The sequence below is a fragment of the Petaurus breviceps genome, unplaced genomic scaffold (assembly GCF_028583685.1).
Source record: "Petaurus breviceps papuanus isolate PSGF00001 unplaced genomic scaffold, PetGlider_PUasm1.0 90778, whole genome shotgun sequence".
Taxonomy (NCBI): Eukaryota; Metazoa; Chordata; class Mammalia; order Diprotodontia; family Petauridae; genus Petaurus; species Petaurus breviceps.
In genome coordinates this window covers 4805850-4825241 of record NW_027187343.1, presented here as the reverse complement: position 1 = coordinate 4825241, position 19392 = coordinate 4805850, and the positions used below count along the sequence as shown (strand labels likewise).

General features: G+C 43.2%; 1 protein-coding gene across 1 annotated transcript in view; it reads left to right on the top strand.

Annotated features, from left to right (window-relative positions):
* Positions 1-9339, top strand: part of DESI2 (desumoylating isopeptidase 2) — a 72179-nt gene extending 62840 nt beyond the window's left edge. Inside the window, exon 5 of the mRNA XM_069069155.1 lies at positions 5879-9339. Coding sequence (XP_068925256.1) covers positions 5879-6007 — 129 coding nt within the window. The 3' untranslated portion in view covers positions 6008-9339. The remainder of the gene's footprint in view (positions 1-5878) is intronic.
* The last annotated feature ends 10053 nt before the right edge of the window (positions 9340-19392 follow it).

Below are 19392 nucleotides of genomic sequence, written 5' to 3'. Positions count from 1 at the left end.
TCTATCCACTGTACCACCTGTCCTTTATCTATCTCATGGGGAGGTGGAAATATGAGAGGAGCTCTGTTTAGAAATACAGAATTGGGGATAACATAGGTATCACTTTTTCCTCCCCAACTGCACTCTTTTGGAGTTTTTCATCATACCCTCCTCCCACGATGGGTGCCCTTTCCCCCCGCTCCTGATTTTTAATTTCCTTTTGTGTGTTTTCTCCCATTATATTGTAACTTTGTTGGGGGCAGGGACTATCTTTTTGAATCCCCAGTACTTAGTCAAGCACCTGGCACATAGTAGATGCCTAATAAATATTTTATTGACTGACTATGTAGAAATAATCATTGGAGCCACAGCACTGGAAGAGATCACAAGATGAGAAGGAAAGAGAGCACAGAGTCTCCGGGAACATCAATGTTTAAAGAATGCATGAAAGGGGTGATAGGTGGTGCAGTGAAAAGAGCCCAGGCCTGGAGTCAGGAGGACCTGAGTTCAAATCCGGCCTCAGACACTTAACACTTACTAGCTGTGTGACCTTGGACAAGTCACTTAACCCCAATTGCCCTGCCTTCCCCCTCAAAAAAAAAAAAAAAGAACTCACGAAAAATAAAAAGGTAGTAAAAGCAGAGCAAGATTGACCAGAGAGGTAGAAGGAGAACCAGGGCAATGCATGTGTCCTAAGCAGTCAAGAGAGGAGAGGAGCAGTTCCAGCTGGCCGTCTTTATCCACTAGCATCCTAAAGAACTCTGTCTCCTGTTTATCATCCTCTTGAACCTAGCCCAAGTTGTTTGAGTTTGTTTGGTTTTTTTAAGCTCTCTTGATTTTCCTTAGCACTTATCACAAGCCTCTCAGATCACACTGGCTTGTAACCTTGCACTCTTCAGTCTCTTGCAACTTTTCTTTCTATTACCTGAAATTTTGGGTGAGTTTCTCCATACAGCTGAATCAGTCTCCTTAGGCATCTGCTGTTTTTCTTCTTCAGCAGAATAATTTGTAATTGCTTCATCAGAATTCCATTTTCAGCAGCTTCTAATGTCTCTCTCAAGCCAACTTCTTTCAGAATTTCAGGACGTGGAATCCTATCCATCCTTTGTCTAAACTCTTTGCAGTCTACTCCTCCCAAGTTTAAAGGAATGTGTGATTGTGCCTGGAGTCCTACTGGTCAGTCAGGTCCACAATTCTAGCATCCCTTCTCTTCTGAAAAGATGAAATCATCAGCAAAGTGACACAAAGCAAGAACTAAAAAAAAAAAAAGTTCTTTTCTTTTCACTCAGGTAAATAAAAAGATAGTTAAAAATCCCCCAGCACAACTATATCCTGCTATATACTATATACAACTATATACCAGTTTTGTGATCTGTCTTTAAGCATTAATCTGCAAACTGATCTTTTGACTTTAATGTTTTGCGATGTATTTCAGATCTCTAGTTTGCAGGAGGTGGGATGGGTTGTTCAAGGAGCAGTTTCCCATGACTTCAAAATTTTTTGAAATTTTCCATTGAAGGACTGTCACATGGAGGAAGGTTGGACTTGTTCTGCTTGATCCCAGAGGGCATAATTAAGAATTGGTGTATGAGGGGCGGCCAGGTGGCTCAGCAAGTAAGAGCACCGGCTCCAGTGTCGGGATGACCTGGGGTTCAAATCTGGGCTCAGACACTTAGCACCCACCCAGAAATAACTGGCCATGTAACCTTGAGCAAGTTACTTAACCCTGATTGCTTAGGGGCGGGCAGGTGGCTCAGCGAGTAAGAGCACCGGCTCCAGTGTCGGGATGACCTGGGGATCAAATCCGGGCTCAGATACTTAGCACCACACCCAGAAATAACTGGCTGTGTAACCTTGAGCAAGTTACTTAACCCCGATTGCTTAAAAAAAAAAATTGGTGTATGGAAGTCACTGGAAAAAAGCATCACTTAATATTTACTATGTGCCAGGCACTGTGCTTATTAGCACTGGAGATGCAAAGAAAGTCAAAAACAGCTCCTGCCTTCAAGGAACTTACATTCAAATGGGAAAGATACCATGTAAATGACTAGGTACATACAAAAATATTTACAGAGTAGATGAGAGGTAATCAGAGAGGGTAAGGCAAAGTGGGGGTGGGGGAAGTAAAGGCCAAAGAGGCAAACTCCGGCTTGATTTCAGGAAAGACTTCTTAACCTCTAAAGCTATCTAGAAGTGGAATGGGCTATTTCAAGTAGTTGTGGATTTCCCCCCATTGGAGTCCTTCAAGAAAAGAGCCAGCCATTTGTTAGAGTAGCATTCTATCACCACTGAGTAAGGTCCCTTCCAGCTCTGAAATTCTGTGGTCTGAGTAATAAAATTAATAATAATAATTAGCACTTATATGGTACCTCTTCTGACCAAGCACTGTGCTAAACTAAGTGCTTTATAGGTGTTATCTCATTTGATTTTCACAACCCTGAGATGTAGGCACTGTTATTATCCCCATTTTACAGTTGAGGAAACTGAAGCAAATAGAGGTAAAGTGACTTGGCCATTGTCAAGCAGCTAATCTCATGTCTGAGGATGGATTTGAACCCAGATTCAAATGTTTGAATTCCATATCCGCTGTGCCACCTCGCTGCCTCCTGTCAGCTGCACCCTCATTTACAATGAGGAGTTTTGTCCTCTGCTCCTAAAACAGGTCTGTGCAACCTAGGGAAGAGATGGATGGAGGCACTGATCTCGGGAAGGAGCAGATGGAAGATGGTGGGAAAGAGTTCAATATCAAAATGGCACCACTGGTGAAAGAGACTCCACATTACAATGGTGCCTTCTGATTCAGGTCTTCCACCAGCTCAAATCAGGATCCTTCCTCTTTAGCCACTGCCCTCCCAACAAAGCCCATCAGTGTGATGTGCAAAAAGAAACTACTTGTACCCCCTGCCAATTAAAGGAAGGCATGAGGTAGTGCCTAGGCCAACCATCTCTTCATTTCTCACCAGGCTATATCCCAAACCTCTCCATCATGCCCTGATGCCAGGTACTACACAGGTATGTCATGGGTCCTGGGATTATAGACTCCAGACTGGAAGAGACCTGAGAGACCATCTCATGACCCAGCCCAGCCCTTTTGTTTTATAGTTGAGGAAACTACTTGTTCAAGGTCACCCAGGTGACCCTGAAGTGCTGGATTTTGAACTCAAGAGCTTTGACTCCAAATCCAGGGCTAGTCCTAACTTCAGCAATGCTTCCTAACTTCCTTCTGCCAATATTATTTTTTTCCGTGTGAATCACCAAAAGTGGGTAGGAGTCCTTGTTTCAACAAGTCTTGGGAGGTTCTTTGCCATGTCTTGGATACCTGCCCTGAGAAAGACAGAGTCTTCTTTCTTGTTGCCACTGGGTTAACACATATGTGCCTCAGCGTCCCTTAGCAGGGAGTCAGCAACTACCATGATTCTTCTCTTCTTCCTCTAACTATATGATCTTTCACCTGAAAAGCGCATGTGAATCTCCATTATCAGTCCTCAGAGGGCAAGTTGCTGCTTTCCCCCTTAACTCATCCAGCTCCCTCTTCTGGAAGATTCTCACCTTGGGTTGGCCAAGAATAGGCTCTGTACTTTGAGTTCTCTTCCTATGAGTGGTGATGAGTTATACTGACTCATACACAGTCTCCCCCAGCATGCATTTGGTGCCTGGGGCTAGTCATGCCATCTGTGGCCATGATGGATTGTTTTTCTTTGGGGTTGTTATTGACTAAGATAAGAGTTTAGAAAACACCCATATGTGAAATATTTGAAGGAACTGGGGATGTCTGACAGGGGACTGAGAGCTCATTCGACGACAGGATTCCATCGAGAAAACAATTTAGAGTTATCCTATGTACTTTCAGATGGTAGAAGTAGGAACTCTGTGTGGAAAGTTGGTCGATGTTTGGTCTACGACTGGACAGAAGGAAGAACTCTCTAACTGCATGTTTAGCAATAGAATGGGTTGGTTGGTAGTCCTATGAAGTAGTGATCTCCACATCACAAGAAGTGTTCAAGAAGAGTCTGGGTGGCCATGTGTCAGGGGAACTGTAGAGGAGATAGCTACATTAGAGGTGGAATGTTAAACTAGATTAACTTTAAGGTCCCTCCCAATTTTAAGATTCCATAATTTTTTGAAAGTCCCAACCTATTGGGATCTGGGTGGAGATATATATATGAGTGTGTGTGTGTGTGTGTGTGTGTGTGTGTGTATTGCTTGCCTCCGCACCCTGACACACTGATGTAATATCCATCTGTGCCTGAGGTCCATGTTTCCACTGAACTTATCTTTCAGCAGCAAGAACAGGCTGTTTGGTGAGATTCTTCTCTGCCAGAGCTACCTTCCTATTCTCGTCTTAGAAAGGTTCCATTATAATCAATGGCCTGGGGAGACATCATGCCTGGGTAAACAGCATTACAGATTTCTTCAGTCTTTTTATGGCAATATACATGGAACATTTCCAAGAAGAATAGGGGAGAGGGAGGAAAATGGTGTACATTAAGCTACTATCTTAAGTAAGTTAAATATTTGCATTAGGTCAAAATGTTCTTCTTTTGTATTACAAGTTTGGTGCAGTGGATTAGTGGTTTTTCCAGCAGTGGAGATGGGTTAGCACTCAGCCACCTATAGACTAAGTTCCCTGTAGCCAGTGATTATTTGTTTGTTAATAATTATTAGAGTGTATTCTGTGGCCAGGGAACAATTTTTCCTTTATGTAAATTTGCCTGTTTTAAAAGGTAGTGGTAAAAGGCCTAGAGTGGACTCGGAATTCATAGGGCTGAAATGGACCTTTGACACAATCTAGTCCAAAGCTCTGTTTTACAAAAGGGGAAACTGAGGCCCAGAAAGAGTGAATGACTTGTCTCAAGTCGCACAGGTATTAAGTAGCAGATCCAAGATTCAAAGGCATGTCTTGATTCCAAATGCAATGCTCTTTCCCCTGCACTATGCTGGGAGAGTGTTGAGGTTTGTTACTGGGGTCTAAAAGGACTTTTGCAAAAGACCCTGATGAACCGGTCAGGACTGATAACAGCAGGTTGTAGCTGGAAATGCCCAAGGGACCACCTTGGGGATACAGGAACTTTCTGTGGTTCCAAGGGAAGGAAACTAAGGCAACCTCCGTCCCCTACACTGTAGGTGCCAAGACTGACACGCCCAAAGTGTAGTGGTGGTCGCCAGAGAACCTCAGGCATAATGCAAACTTAGTTTGAGTATTTGGTAAACCTTAAAGCACTATATAAATGTTAGCTCTTATTATGAATCTACTAATGGTCTGCCCTGCGTTGGCTTGTCATCTTTAGACCAGGCTCTTACCACCAAGGAATCAGGTGTCACTTTGCTGTGTTTGGGCAGCTAGGAAAAGCTGAACCAAGCCAGATGTTTTTATAGAGAGGACAGTCCCACCTATGCACATCTGACTAGTTTCTCCTTTCTGATGTCATAGGCAGAGAAGAGCCAATTAGCCAAGAATCTGAAAGTTCTCAGGCATAGAAAATCCCAAATATTGCACAGTTCTAGAAGAGGAACAAAGCAGGTGGGAGAGGCTCCTGAGGGGTAGGGAAATATATGTGACTAGGATAGAAACAGATGTCGTTTTCCAGACTATCAAAGCAAAGCCCCCTTTTTTTTAAAGTCTACACAGGGACCAAATAATTATGGAATCCTGCATTCAGACTTGGAAGAGACTACAGTGGCCGTCTAGTCCAATGCCTTGCTTTTACATATGGGAAACTGAGGCCCACATTGGTTAAATGATTTGTCCACGGATCCACAAAACTAGATTGGAGCCCAGCTCCACTTACTCCAAATCCCATCTATTTTCCATTACACCAAATACAAAGTTATAAAATCCCAAGGAATTTTACCCTTTCTAGCTTATATTTGTTCTCTGACCCATGCCCTGTTTTTCCAGATTTTCTCAACGTCCTCTTCCTGCCCTGGGACCATTTGCCATCCTGACCCTCAAAGAAATAAACTAAACCATCTTCTTGGTATTGGCCCATCCTCATGCCTCAGAACTTTCTGTTCCTCTCTGGGATAAAGAACCAATCTTCCTGCCCCCAGCAAGACAAGTCTGCAACTTCAAGAAAAGGACAAGAGATAGCCTCATCTCCATCACGTGCTCTGGAAGATGGACAATGAGGTCACTAGCAGAGGGCTCATTTGGCCAATATCCCCTCAGTTTGCTCTTGGTCAGCAGCTCACAAGCAGCAATCATATGTGTTCCCAGCAAATCAGTCTAAAGGACTGCACATTTAATGCCTCTCCATCTGTTTCGGAAAGGTGGGCAGGAGGGGAGGACAGATCCCAGCAAGAGGCCAGAAGTAGCTGAGAGAAATATCTATGTAGGCCTTAAAAAACAGTTTTAAATTTAATTGCTATATTTTGTTTTTATCATCTTCATTTCTAAGTATTTCCCTTCAAAATCTTCATACCTTTTTTCGGAGAGATCTCCTGTTTAACCTGTATATATATTGTTTATACATAATTGTTTGCATGTTGTCTCCCCCATTAGACTTGGAGTTCCCTTGTGCAAGGACTGGGCTTTTTGCATTTCTTTGTTCACCCCAGCTTAGTACAATGCCGGGCGTATACTAGGTGCTTAATGAAATGTTTTGTTACCTTGACTTGACTTCCTCTCCCTTCCCCATCCTTTATAAGAGAGAAAAAGCAGTTCACCAGAACTAACCAACACCTTAGCTGAGTGGATATGCAATGTCCCACATCAACAGTAACCCCACCCCCTCCTCCAGTGAAGGAAGGGGATGCATTTTCTCACCTCTTTGGTGACAAACTCGGTCTTATATTTTGTGCAGGGTTTTTTTTCTAACATTTTCAAAGTACTCTTACCTCTCCTATCTTATTTTTATTCTTCCAGAAACTCCATGAGATTAAATGGGAGACAGCCATTCTTATATACATTTTACACAGAGAAGGAATCCCAGACTCAGACAGGACCACGTGAGAGCCCGGGTACCCTGGCTTTCCATTCTATAATCTTTCCACCCTGTGACAAATGAAAAAGCTTCTCTTTTGCTGTCTTCCCTGTGACAAATGAAAAAGCTTCTCTTTTGCTGTCTTCCCCGGAAATTTTGACAGTGAGAAAACTATCCACCTAGAACATTTGAGATAGCCCTGACTTCCAGTGGTACCTTCTAGCCTTCTTTGTTCCTTCCCATTACTCCTGTCCTAGCAGGAACTATCTTAGAGAAATCTTCAGGCCCAAAAAAGGGATGTGAGACTTTCCCTCAGTGCTATGCTATCTTCAGTCACTGTCTCAACACCTTCTGATTGGGGGGATGAGGGGACCTGCGGAGTTGGTAATAAGGTGTTAAGTTACTGTAAACTTCAAGAAAATTGTGGCACCAGATATCTCAAAATAGAAACCTTCCTTTAAATTATATATAGGGCAATTGTACCACCCTCCCAAAAAAGGATCAATGGCTATTCATTTTGTATCATTTATTGTTTTCATTTCTCCACCCACCTAAACTACCAAAAAAAAAAAAAACAGAAGAGAAAGCTGTGTTTGAACCAACAAGAAGACAGTCCCACCAAGGACATCTACATGGACAGAGAAGAGCCGGCTCTCCTTTGCAATGCTAGGGAGAGAGAGAGTGGCTTCCTAATCCTTTTCACTGGAGCCATCCAGTACCAGGAGGGGAATCTCCTCCAGTTTCTCCCCATCATCCGAACTCTCCAAGTGGCCACGTCTCCAGGTGTGGAGAATCCCAAAGAACCTCCGGAAGGAAGGGTGGACCCACAGGCCCCTCTCCTTCTTCCCTTGCTTGCCCTGGCATCGATGTTTCTTAGCTTTCTTCCTCTGGTGTACTCTGGGAGTCCCTATCTTGAAGAATCTGCCCCACCACCAGCATCTGGAGGCCCTGGCTTCTCCTGAGGTTTGGGGTGCTGCTCTTCCAGGCATCTGGAACTGGGTGTTGGAGAAAGCTTGACTGGCCACCTTCCAGCTGAGGCTCTGCTCCTTCAGACGGATCATTTTCTCCATCAAGGGCCTCACATTCAGGCACAGGCTGGCATGAGTAGTCTCTGCCATGCCTAGGATAGCGTCTGAGACTCCCCAATGGTCCTTCAAAGTCTGTGTGCTGCAGAAAGCCTCCAGATATTCATTGATCAGAGTCAAGGTTACTTCTCAGCATGAGAAAGCAAGGCTGAATTGAGTAGACCCAATTCACAAGGACCCACACTGCAGCTGTGGGTAACCTCTAGAACAAAGACAAGTAGCTGCTTTCACTTTTCCCTCTCTGGTCCCACGAAGACCTTGGTGGGAGAGTATAAGTCACAACCACCCACTCCTTCTCAGAGATTTGTGCTGTTGTCATGGCAGCACCAGCCTGATGAGATCAGTGGCCTTCATGACTACATAATAAACCAACAGAATACTTGCCTTCCATCTTCTGTCATATGGAAATAGAGCTAGGTGCATTCTCAAAGATCTTCTAGCCCAACCCCTTCGTTTTACAAAGAAGTATATTGAGACCTAGAAAAGTTCAACGACTTGCCGAATGTCACACAGGCTTGTGAATGGCAGAACCAGAACCAGAGCCTGAGTTTTCTGGCTCTGCAGCTAGCGCCCTTTCCGCTGTACTATACAAAGCAGACATCTCTCCTGGAAGTAGATGTGAGGAAGAAGGAGAATGCTAGTTTGAGAGATTTTTCTAGAAAATAAAATAAAATTTTACATTAAAAAGTCAGTCAGCCAGATGTTTAATTTATAGGGTGTGGCTAGGTGGCACAGTGAGTAAGAGCACTGGCCCCAGAGTCAGGAGGACCCGGGATCGGTTCCAGCCTCAGATACTTAATACCCACACACACAAGAAAAAACTGGCCGTGTAACCTTGAGCAAGTTACTTAACCCCAATTGCTTTAAAAAAATGTATAGACATATATTCAATATTATTTCCACCTACAAAGCAAGCCTCTCTTTTGGAAATAGTCATAAGAAAGGAGAATACTAGTTGTGAGATTTTTTTCTCTGAAAATAAAATAATCTTTTCAATCAACAGATGAGTCAGTGTGCTATAGGCAGAGCCTGAGATGACTGGACTTTGAAAAGCCATAGAATCATAAAAATTACAACTGAAAGGAACTTAAGACATTAGCTAGTCAAAATCCCAATTTTATAGAAGAAGAAGCTGCAGCTTAGGGAGAGGGAATGAATTGCCCAAGGTCTTAGCAAAATCAATCAAGAAGCATCTATTAAGTGCCAACTAAGTACCAGGCATTGTGCTAGGCCTAGAGCTTCAGAAACAAATGAAATAGCCCCTCCCCTCAAGAAGCTCATGTTCTATTGGAGGAGGTAACATGTACAGAAATAAGTATATAAAATATATGCCGAATAAATGGGAGATAATTAAGAAATTAGAAGCTAGGGTTATCTGCGTGGCAGTGGCAGTGGTGAGGTCTGAACCCAGGTCACCTGATTTCAAATTCAGTGCCCTTTCTACTACACCATACAGCTTTGAAGTAGGACCATAGTCAGTGAGTGCCTTTTGTTAAAGTGTTGAGAGGACATGATGCCACCACCTCCCTTGGTAATTTATTCTGTCATCCTTACTCATCATTGTCTATATGGTCATAGGTAGACAGTGGTCCAAGATGACTTGGGATACAGTGGTGGAGAAATCTTGACATTTTGGCATGTTTTTCCCATAGGCAAAGGAGTGGGGTGGGAAGAGAAGCCTCAGAGCCCACCTTGTTTCAATGAGACATTTCCAGATGTTAACCCCCAAGCAGGGGTGAATAAATCCTAACTGTGCAATCTTCAGTATTCATCTATTTTGGGAAGCTATTTTTCCTCACAGAGAACTTCCAAGCATGACATTTTCTTTAGCTCAGCCTTAAGGAGAAAGCAGCAGACAGGAATGAACAGGAGAGGGCTTCAGATAGGAGCAAATAGAAGCAAGACAAGCCAACCAGACTTGCTTTCCAGCAATATCTCTGAGTCGGTTTCCAACTTATTTCTGATCTGTGGAATCACTCAATCAATAAACATTAAGCTCCTACTGTGTGTGTCAGGCACTGTGCTAAGCTCTGGGGATACAAAAAGCAGCAAAAGACAATCCCTGACCTCACGGAGCTCAGTCTAATGGGAGAGAAAGCAAACATATACAGACAAGCTATATATACAAGGTTAATGGGAAATAGATTATTAATAGAGGGAAGGTACTAGAATCAAGAGGAGATAGGAAAAGCTTCCTATAGGAGATGAAATTTCACTTGGGATTTGAAGGAAGCCACGGAGGTAGAGGCATGGGGGGCAGCCAGAGGAAATGCCCAGGGCTGAGAGGAGTATCTTGTTTGGTCGAAGAACAAGGAAATCATTATCACTGGATCAAAGAGTATGTGCTAGGGCATAAGGTGTAAGAGGACTGGAAAGGTAGGAAGGGGCTAGCTTATTATGAATGCCAAAAAGAGCATTTTGTATTTGTTTCTAGAGGCAATAGGGAGCCATTGGAGTTTATCAAGTAGGGGAGTGACATGGTTGGACCTGTACTCTATGAAAATCACTTTGGTGGCTGAATAGGGGATAGACTGGAATGTAGAGAGACCAGAGGGAGTAGGGTGACTGCTGGGGTGCGAGCCTGAGGTATATGAGCATAGTGGTAATCCTCTATAGTAATGATGAAGGTAGGAGGAGAAGGGAGGGTTTGGGGGAAAGATAATGAATTCCATTTGGGGCATGTTGATTTTAAGCTGCCTACTGGACATCCAATTGGAGGTGTCTGAACTCCAACCCAGTTGGAGATGTGAGATTGGAGGTCAGCAGAGAGGTTGGAGCAGGACAGAGGAATTGAGAATCCTCAACATAGAGATAGTCATTAAATCCATAGGAGTTTATGAGATCATCAAGTGAGGTAATATAGAGGGGAAAGAAGACCCAGGTCAGAACCCTGTGAAATGCCTACAAATAGAGGGCATGATCTGGATGAGGAACTAACAAAAGAGACCAAGAAGATGTAGTCAGATATGGAGGAGAAGAACCAGGAGAGAGGGATGTCCTGAAAACCTAGAGAGGAGAGAGTATCAAGGAGGAGAGAGTGATCACCAGCGTCAAAGGCTACAGAGAGGTCAAGGAGAATGAGGACTGAGAAAAGGCCCTGGATTTGGCAACTAAGGCCATTAGTAACTTTGGAGAGAGCAGTTTCAGTGGAATGCTAAGGTCAGGAGCTGGGTTGCAAGGGGCTAAGAAGAGAGTGAAAGAAGACAAACTCTTAGAGTTTAATCACAAAGGGCAAAAGAAATACAGGACGGTAGTTCATAGGGATGGTTGCGGCACAGGGGATTGACATGGGCATGTTTTTAGGCAGTAGGAAATGAGCCAGTAGACAGGGAGAGACTGATAATAAATAAATGGCTGTAAGAAAAATTCAGCTTGCCCATCCCCTCTGGGTATATCCTTAACATTATTATCTGGAAAAAATGTCCTTTGCTTGTTCTTTTTTGCTTTGTTCAGCTACCTAATGGCTTGTGCAAGCTCCTTCCCTGTTTGAGTTGCTTATATACAATTTCCCAAATGATCCCTGGTCCTTCTCTTCAGTCATCATGAGTTTTCTGAAGGAAGGTACCTCAGACAGTTAATGAATCAGCCTTTTGAAAGGCCTGGTCTTAGTTTCAAGTTGGCCTTAAAAAAATCCTTCCTTTGTTCACTAGCTGCTTCTCCTAGGTGCAGGGTGTTATGAGCAGATTCACCAACTTCCCTGACCTTGGGCTCCTCCTTCCCAGCTTCTGCAAGAAGTGAATACCAGTAAGGACCCTTCCTAATGCCAGGGCTTCCTTTGCTGGGGAAGCCCACACTGAGATTCTCCCAGCCCACAACCTGATTCACTGACTAACTCCAGAGGTAATTATAATGGCCTTGGGTACTTGGGTCAGGACTAGAGTCCTCTTTGGAGACATTCGTAGGGGGTTTAGGCTAATCCCAAAGGTCCAAGATGGCTCCTGGAAGGGATGTGGAGTTAGTTGGTGGCACAGGATAAAGTGGAATTACCTTTGGACTTCTCTGGGGTAGGGACCTCCTCCGATATCCTCTCTTTCCCCCACCACAGAACCATTCTGAACAACAAGTTGGCCTAAACCCAGGCTAACAGCAGGTTTCTTAGGTCTATACTGGTCCTCACTCACACTCCTAAGGTAATTGATCCCAGAGACCCCAGAAGACTTCAGAACTGACCTAAGACCTAAGATTACAACCAGCTTGTCATCAAAGCCTCTGTAATCCTTCCCTCCTGGAAACGTTCCCAGGTGAACTATAGTATTTAGGAACAAAACAGAAGAGACTGTTCCAGTTTAGGTGATCTATAGACCAAGCATTTCTACTGCTCACTTCCCTTCCAGAACTATTGCCTACAGATCCTAAATTGTACTAGGCAACCCTTCATCCTTTAATTCAGACTCTCATATAGCCAGATCAATAAGTCTTTGTGAAAAGAAACAAAGATTTACATGGTAATAACAGCTTATATTTTTATAGGTTGTGTGTTATTAACCCCATTTTTCCCATGACAAAAAGGATGCTCAGAAAGGCTGTGACTTACCCAAGGTCACAAAGCTAGTAAGTGTCCACAGATGGGACTTAAAGAACCCAGTCTTGCATCCCCTAGCCCAATGTCCTTTCCACTATAGCTGTGCACCTCCTAGTAACAGTACACAGATTGGGTACTATAAACTTAAAAATGAATTTTTTGTTTGAGACAACCTGGGCTAGAGTTATTCTATGACCAGTTGGCCTAATTGGTTAAATCATAAGCAATGGAACCAGGATTTAGGGGTCAGTGCTGCCAGATTGGTATGTTTGCTTCACCCTGTTGCAGGGCTCAATTCCAGCAACCTGTTCTGAAATGCATGTCAGTAGTTACAAAGGGACCAGCATGAGTGAGTGGAGATGAACCAGCCAACCATAGGAAGCCACCTCCTCCCACCCTCTTTGGAAGGATAACTGAACAATCTGCCTCCAACTTACCTTCTCAGTCTACTCCCCTTCATGTACTCTGCCTTCCAACCAAACTAAACAACTTTCCTCTGCCCCGACCATATCCATGTTCTCATTCTACTCTATCTCTATGTCCCCTACACCTGAAATAGTCAGCCACCCCCATCCGCCATCTTTATCTGTCTAGCACCTCAAGGTCTAAATCAGGGGCCACTTCCTCCATGAAGCCTTGCTTCTTTTCTCAAGGCTGCTCCCAGTATACATAGGAGAAAGTGATCTCTCTCTCCTTCCTCAAATTCCTCATTGCACTTGGTCCAGACCTTTCCTTTACTATCTACCCTCTTCTGTATCCAAGTTCCGTGGTTCTCAACTTTTTTTGTTCATAGAACAGACCTCTTCTGTTTCTGTTTGTAGAATAGAAAGACTTCTTTTCTGTCAACAGAACTTGTTGCACGCTGAGGGAACAATTCTGTGACTTTTCCATTGCAAATAGAAGTTCCATAGTGTCTGTGGCTTACTCTTTAAGAACCAATATAGTTCTGTAGCTGGAAGGGACCTCAGAGGCCAGAGGTTCCTAACCTGGAGACAGATCTCAAGTAGTGTGAATGTGAATTGGAAAAAAATTCATCTTTATTTTCTCTAACTTTTGATTTTCTTTCTAATCCCTAGGTATTTTATTTTATGCATTTAGCACCATTATTCTGAGAAGGGCTCCATGGGTTTCACCAAAGGGGTCCATGACACAAAAGTTAAGAACTTCTGGTTTCTAGCCCAGCCCCCTCATTTTACGGATGAGGAAACTGAGACCCAGGAATGTATTAAGCATCAGAGTTTGGATTTAAACACTACTGCTTTGACCCTAGAGACAGGGATCTTTGCCGTGTACTTCCCTGCCTCCAGTAATCATGCTGCCATTTGCTAGCTGAGTCTCCTTGGGCAAGTCACAGCCTTTCTGAATTTGTTTCTTCATGGGCAGTATGGAGATAATACTAATTACTCTTCCATCCTCACGGTATTATTGTGAAAGAAAATCATGACACAATAGAGAAATATGCTTTCTTGCTATTATTGTCACAGAATAGACAGCCTTTGGCTTTTCACTGGAGCTGCATTAACTAGACTTAACTTGGAAGAACTCTGAATGTGATGAAGTCACTGAGCTATCAGAGTAGTGAATCCATAGGCCTTTATTGAGTATTCAATTTATAGATGTGAAAAGCTCCGTTTGTGGCAGGGTGGAATCATGGAGAGAATGCTGGAGTGATTTGTGTGTGGGTCTTTGCTCTCATTCTATTGTTACAAGCACCTGGAGAGCAGGGATGGGATCACACCTGTCTCTCTAGCATCTGCAGGACTTCTGTGAAATAAAGAAGAGGGGGAGTGCGGTCCCAGTGTGGGACTATTGGTGCAAAAGAGAGGAAAGATGGGATATCCTGGGTGAGGAATAGTACATAGGCCAGTTTGACTGGAAAGGAGAGTATGGGAAGGGGAATATAGAGCAATGTCTTTTTTCTATTATAATTTTTTTCATTCTCTGTGGTTCAGTCATTTTTAGTCCTTTCTAACTCTTTATGGCCCTGTTTGGGGCTTTCTTGGCAAAGATATTGGAGTAGTTCACCATTTTCTTCTCTAGTTCATCTTACAGATGAGGAAACTGAGATAAACAGGGTTGAGTGACTTGTCCAGTGTCATACTACTAGTAAGTGTCAGAGGCCCAATTTGAATCCCGGCCTAACACACTATCTGCTGCACCACCTAGCTGCCCATATTAATCAGCATTTAATTTCTCTCCCATCTCTTCCCTGAAAAAGAAAAAAAAACAAAACCTTTGTAATAAATATATGGTGTATTGTTGCACACAGTAAGTGATTAATAAGTGTTTATTGAAAGACTGAATCAGTGAATTAATTTCTTTTTTTTTTTTGAGAGGCAATTGGGGTTAAGTGACTTGCCCAAAGTTACACAGCTAGTGTGTTAAGTGTCTGAGGTCGAATTTGAACTCAGGTCCTCCTAACTCCAGGGCTGGTGCTCTATTCACTGCACCAGGTAGCCTCCCACAGTGAGTGAATTTCTACCCTGGACTGGGTCAGTAGCATTATCTTTGCATACAAAGGACAGGACATTTTTAAACCCAGAAGTCAACAGGGGAAGTGAAACAGTATCCAGTTCCCCTTCCCTATTATGCTGAGAAGTATCTCAAAAAGGACTGATAAAACTACCTGGGCAGTTGCCTTAATGGTGCAGGGCTAGAGTGCAGGGCCTAGAGTCAGGAAGACTCATTTTGCTGAGTTCAAATGTGACCCTAAACACTTACTAGCTGGGCAAGTCACTTAGTCTCTGTTTGCCTCAATTTCCTCTGTAAAATGAGCTAGAGTAGGAAATGGCAAACCACTCCAGTATCTTTGCCAAGAAAATGGGGTCCCAAAGAGTCAGACATGACTGAACAACTCAACAGCAAGCTGCCTTAATGCTCCCCGTTCCGTCTACATGTGTGGACACAGCTATTGTCTCCCAGCCCTGGAGAAGGAATACAAGAGGTAAGTGAACATTTCCAAATTGGCTAAACTGTTAGATTCCAATGCACCCCCACCTAGCCCCGACATTCTGTGGTGAAATAAATGCCTTAAGGAGGAGCTCTTCCTTGCATTAGGATACTAACCACTATGTCCATATGGAGGAGGAGGAAGGGGAGTACTGTGAGTGGGAGGAAAATATTTTTCCCTTAAAAAAACAAACCTTTTGTGCCAAAGAAACAGAGTTGTGGGGATGCGTTAATAGAAACCCTAGGGTAATATTTCATTCCCCTCCTTCCTGGCAAAAAAGAGGACGAGTCAGACTGATTCTATCTTAAAGGAAGCCTCCACTATCTTAGACTTGAGGAACTATAGAGAAATGTGCTTTCCTCCCTCAAAATCCCACTTGATCCTTATCGACTCTTACGTCTGCAAGGTTGGCATCCTTCCCCACTTTCCTTTCTGCTGTAGAATGCTGCCGATTGGCTGTGTACTCTAAACTAGCCTAAAAAGCTATAAAAACCCAATTTATACTTTTAAGAAGTAGAAGCTTCTACCAGCCCGAGCCATCTTCCAATGTGCTCTAATCAGTCTTCCTCTCCCTTCCCCCCCCCCATTAGGTTATTACCTTTTTTACATCCCACTCTTGAAGATTTAATAGTGGATGAGATTCTCCCTTGGCTCTCATGGGACCCAACCTAGAAAATTCTCACAAAATCCACAAGCTTTAAATCAGTTAGCAAAGTGACCTGTAAGATTGGGGAAAATATCAGATGGGTTCAATAAGCAAATCAAACAACCCATTTGTTAATCCTACTATGGATAATTCAATTCAACAGATATTTTTAAGCACCTACTGTTTGCAGCACAAGGAGGCTGGGGATACAAAGGCAAAAAATAGATCCTGTCCTGAAAGAACTTCCATTCTGTTGGTGGGATTTATCATTCACACAAATAAGTAATATACCAAATAATTTCAAGAGGACACAAATGCTCAAATCTGGGGGGATTATAAAAAGCCTTTTAGAAGGTACCATTAGAACAGCTAAGTGGCTCAATAGATACAGCACTGGATTAGAATCAGGAAGACTCATCTTCATGAGTTCAAATCCAGCCTCAGACACTTATTAGCTTTGTGACCCTGGGCAAGTCACTTAACCCTGTTTGCTTCTGTTTCTTCATCTGTAAAATGAGTTGGAGAAGGAAACAGCAAACCACTACAGTATCTTTGCCAAGAAAACCCCAAATGGGGTCACAATGAGTCAGACACGATTGAACCAATAGAAGGTACCATACACCTGAGCTATACTTTGAAAAAAAAAAAGAATTCTCTGATGGAGAAGTGAGGAGGGAGTGAAACAAAGACATGGATGAAAGATGGAATGGCCTCTACATTAAGCAGGGTGTGGAAAGGGTAATAATGTAAAAGAAGGATGGAAAGAGAGGTGGGAACAGGACTGGAGAGTTTTAAATGCTATTCCGAAGAGTTTGGGCTGTACTCTAAAATTACTGAAGATTTTTGAATAATGGATTGAAATGGGTCAGAGCAGCATTTAGGAATATTAATCAATGACTTCATGAAGGATAGAGTGGAGGGGGAAGAAACAGAAACCAATTAGGTGGCCATTATGGTAGTCTGGGCAAGAGGTGATGCCAATCTAATCGAGGGCAGCAGTTGTGAGTGGAGAGAAGTGAATGCTTGTGAGAGATGGAGTAGCAGCAGCAAAACTTGGCGACTGATTGGATATATGGAGTGAGGGAGTATGAAGAGTCAAGGATCAGTCAGTCAGTAAACATTTATTAAGCTCTTGTTATGTTCCAGACACTGTGCTAAGCACAAGAGGATACGAAAAGAGGCAAAAGATGGTCCCTGCCCTCAAGGAGGTTACAATCCAATGGATCAGTCATCAAGCATTTATTAAATACCAGTGTTCTGGCACTGTGCTAGGCAGTGGGGATACAAGTATATTAAACTGAACAATTTCTGCTTCCAAGGAACTTACTTTCTAATTGGAGAGACACTAGAGACATATAGAAGGATGTATAGAATAAATACAAAATCATTAAACACAAGATAGTTTGAGGGGCAGCTAGGTGGCACAGTGAATAGAGCACCAGCCCTGGAGTCAGGAGGACCTAAGTTCAAATCTGGCCTCAGACACTTAACACAAAAACTAGCCGTGTGACCTTGGGCAAGTCACAACCCCAACTGCCCTCCAAAAAGCAAAAAAACAAACCACACACAAGATAGTTTGGGAGGGAGAGTGCATTTGCAATGAAATATTTCACATAGAAAGTGATGTTTGACTTTTGTCTTGTAGGAAAAGAGGATTTCTGTGAGGTAGAGGTAAGGAGGAGTGCGTTCCAGTCCTAGGGACAATGCAGAGACAGGGAGATGGAGTGTTGTGCGTGAGGAACACTGAGGCCAGTTTGTCAGCACCAAGGAGTGGGAATGGGGGATAACATCCAATGAGGCTAGAAAGATGAGCTGGGGCTAGGTTAGGAAGGGCTTTGAAAGCTAACCAGAAGATTTTTAAGTTACTTCTGAATAAATATGAAGCCACTGGGGTTTAATGAATGGGAAAGTGACATGGTCAAATTTGTACTTGCAGAAAATCCCCACTTTGGTACCGTGTTTCCCCGATAATAAGACACTGTCTTATTATTTTTTTTTGGACAGAAAAACACCAGAGGGCTTATTTTCAGGGGAGGGCTTATTTTAATGAACATTGACAGCAATTTTAATAAACAGGTAAATGTGAACAAAAAAATGTACCTTTATTCAATAAGCAAATCACTGGGGAAGAACAGGATGATGCGCTCACTGCTGCAGCTCTGATTGGATGCAGCTCGGAGCGCGGTGTGCGTTTCACGGCGGGGGGGACGGTGCATACAGAGGGTACCGTAATGTAGCATGTAGCGCAGGGGATCACCTTCACTACAATAGCAATCTCAATAGGGCTTATTTTCGGGGGAGGGCTTATTTTAGAGGAATCTTACATAGTAAGGGGAGGGCTTATTTTCGGGATAGGTCTTATTTTCGGGGAAACACAGTACTGAAGTAGAGAGAGACTTAAGCCAGGAAGACCATTTAGGTTGCCATCATAGTAGTCTAGATGAAACATGATGAAGGCTTAATGTACAATTTCTCATTGTGTCCTGGGTGCCTTTCCCCAGCTACAACTCTGCCAAGAATTCAGCTGCCAAAGCGAAATGTTGGATCAGGGTAATTTGTTCTGGGGTTTAAACAGAAAGGGTAGCTAGATAACACAGTGGATAGAGTGCCATGCCTGGAGTCAGGAAGACCTGAATTCAAATCTAGTCTCAGATACTTAACTAGTTGTGTGACCCTGGACAAGTCACTTAACCCTCTTTGCCTCAATTTCTTCATATGTAAAATGAGTCAGAGAAGGAAATGGCAAACCACTCCAGTATCTTTGCCAAGAAAACCCCAAATGGGGTCACAAAGAGTTGGACGTGACTGAAATGATTGATCAACAACAATGAATTAAATGAAAAACTCACTTTCAACTGATTTGTTGGCTAAGAATTTATGCAACTCAGGATCTAGATTACATAAATAATAATGATAATATTATCTTTGTAGAACACTTTAATATTTACCATACATCAGTGGAAAGAGCACTGACCCTAGAGTCAGAAGACCTGTTCAAAATTTGGGTGAATCACTGAACCTTCCTGGGCCTCAGCTTCCTCACCTATAAAAGTGACAGAGCTGACCTACATGGTCTCTGCAGTTCCTTCCAACTCCAAATCTATGACCCTAGATAAGTCAACAGTGAGACTGAATGGCCAGTGGCTGCCATGCCACCCGACTGCCTCTCAGAGCTTGCAGCCCACTAAAACCCCAGCTCTTTTTCATAAGGATATCTAATCGCCCCTCCTCTATCCCTTCCTCCTCCCATTTTGTAGACCTCTGGGAGTCTGTCATCCTGTGATGTC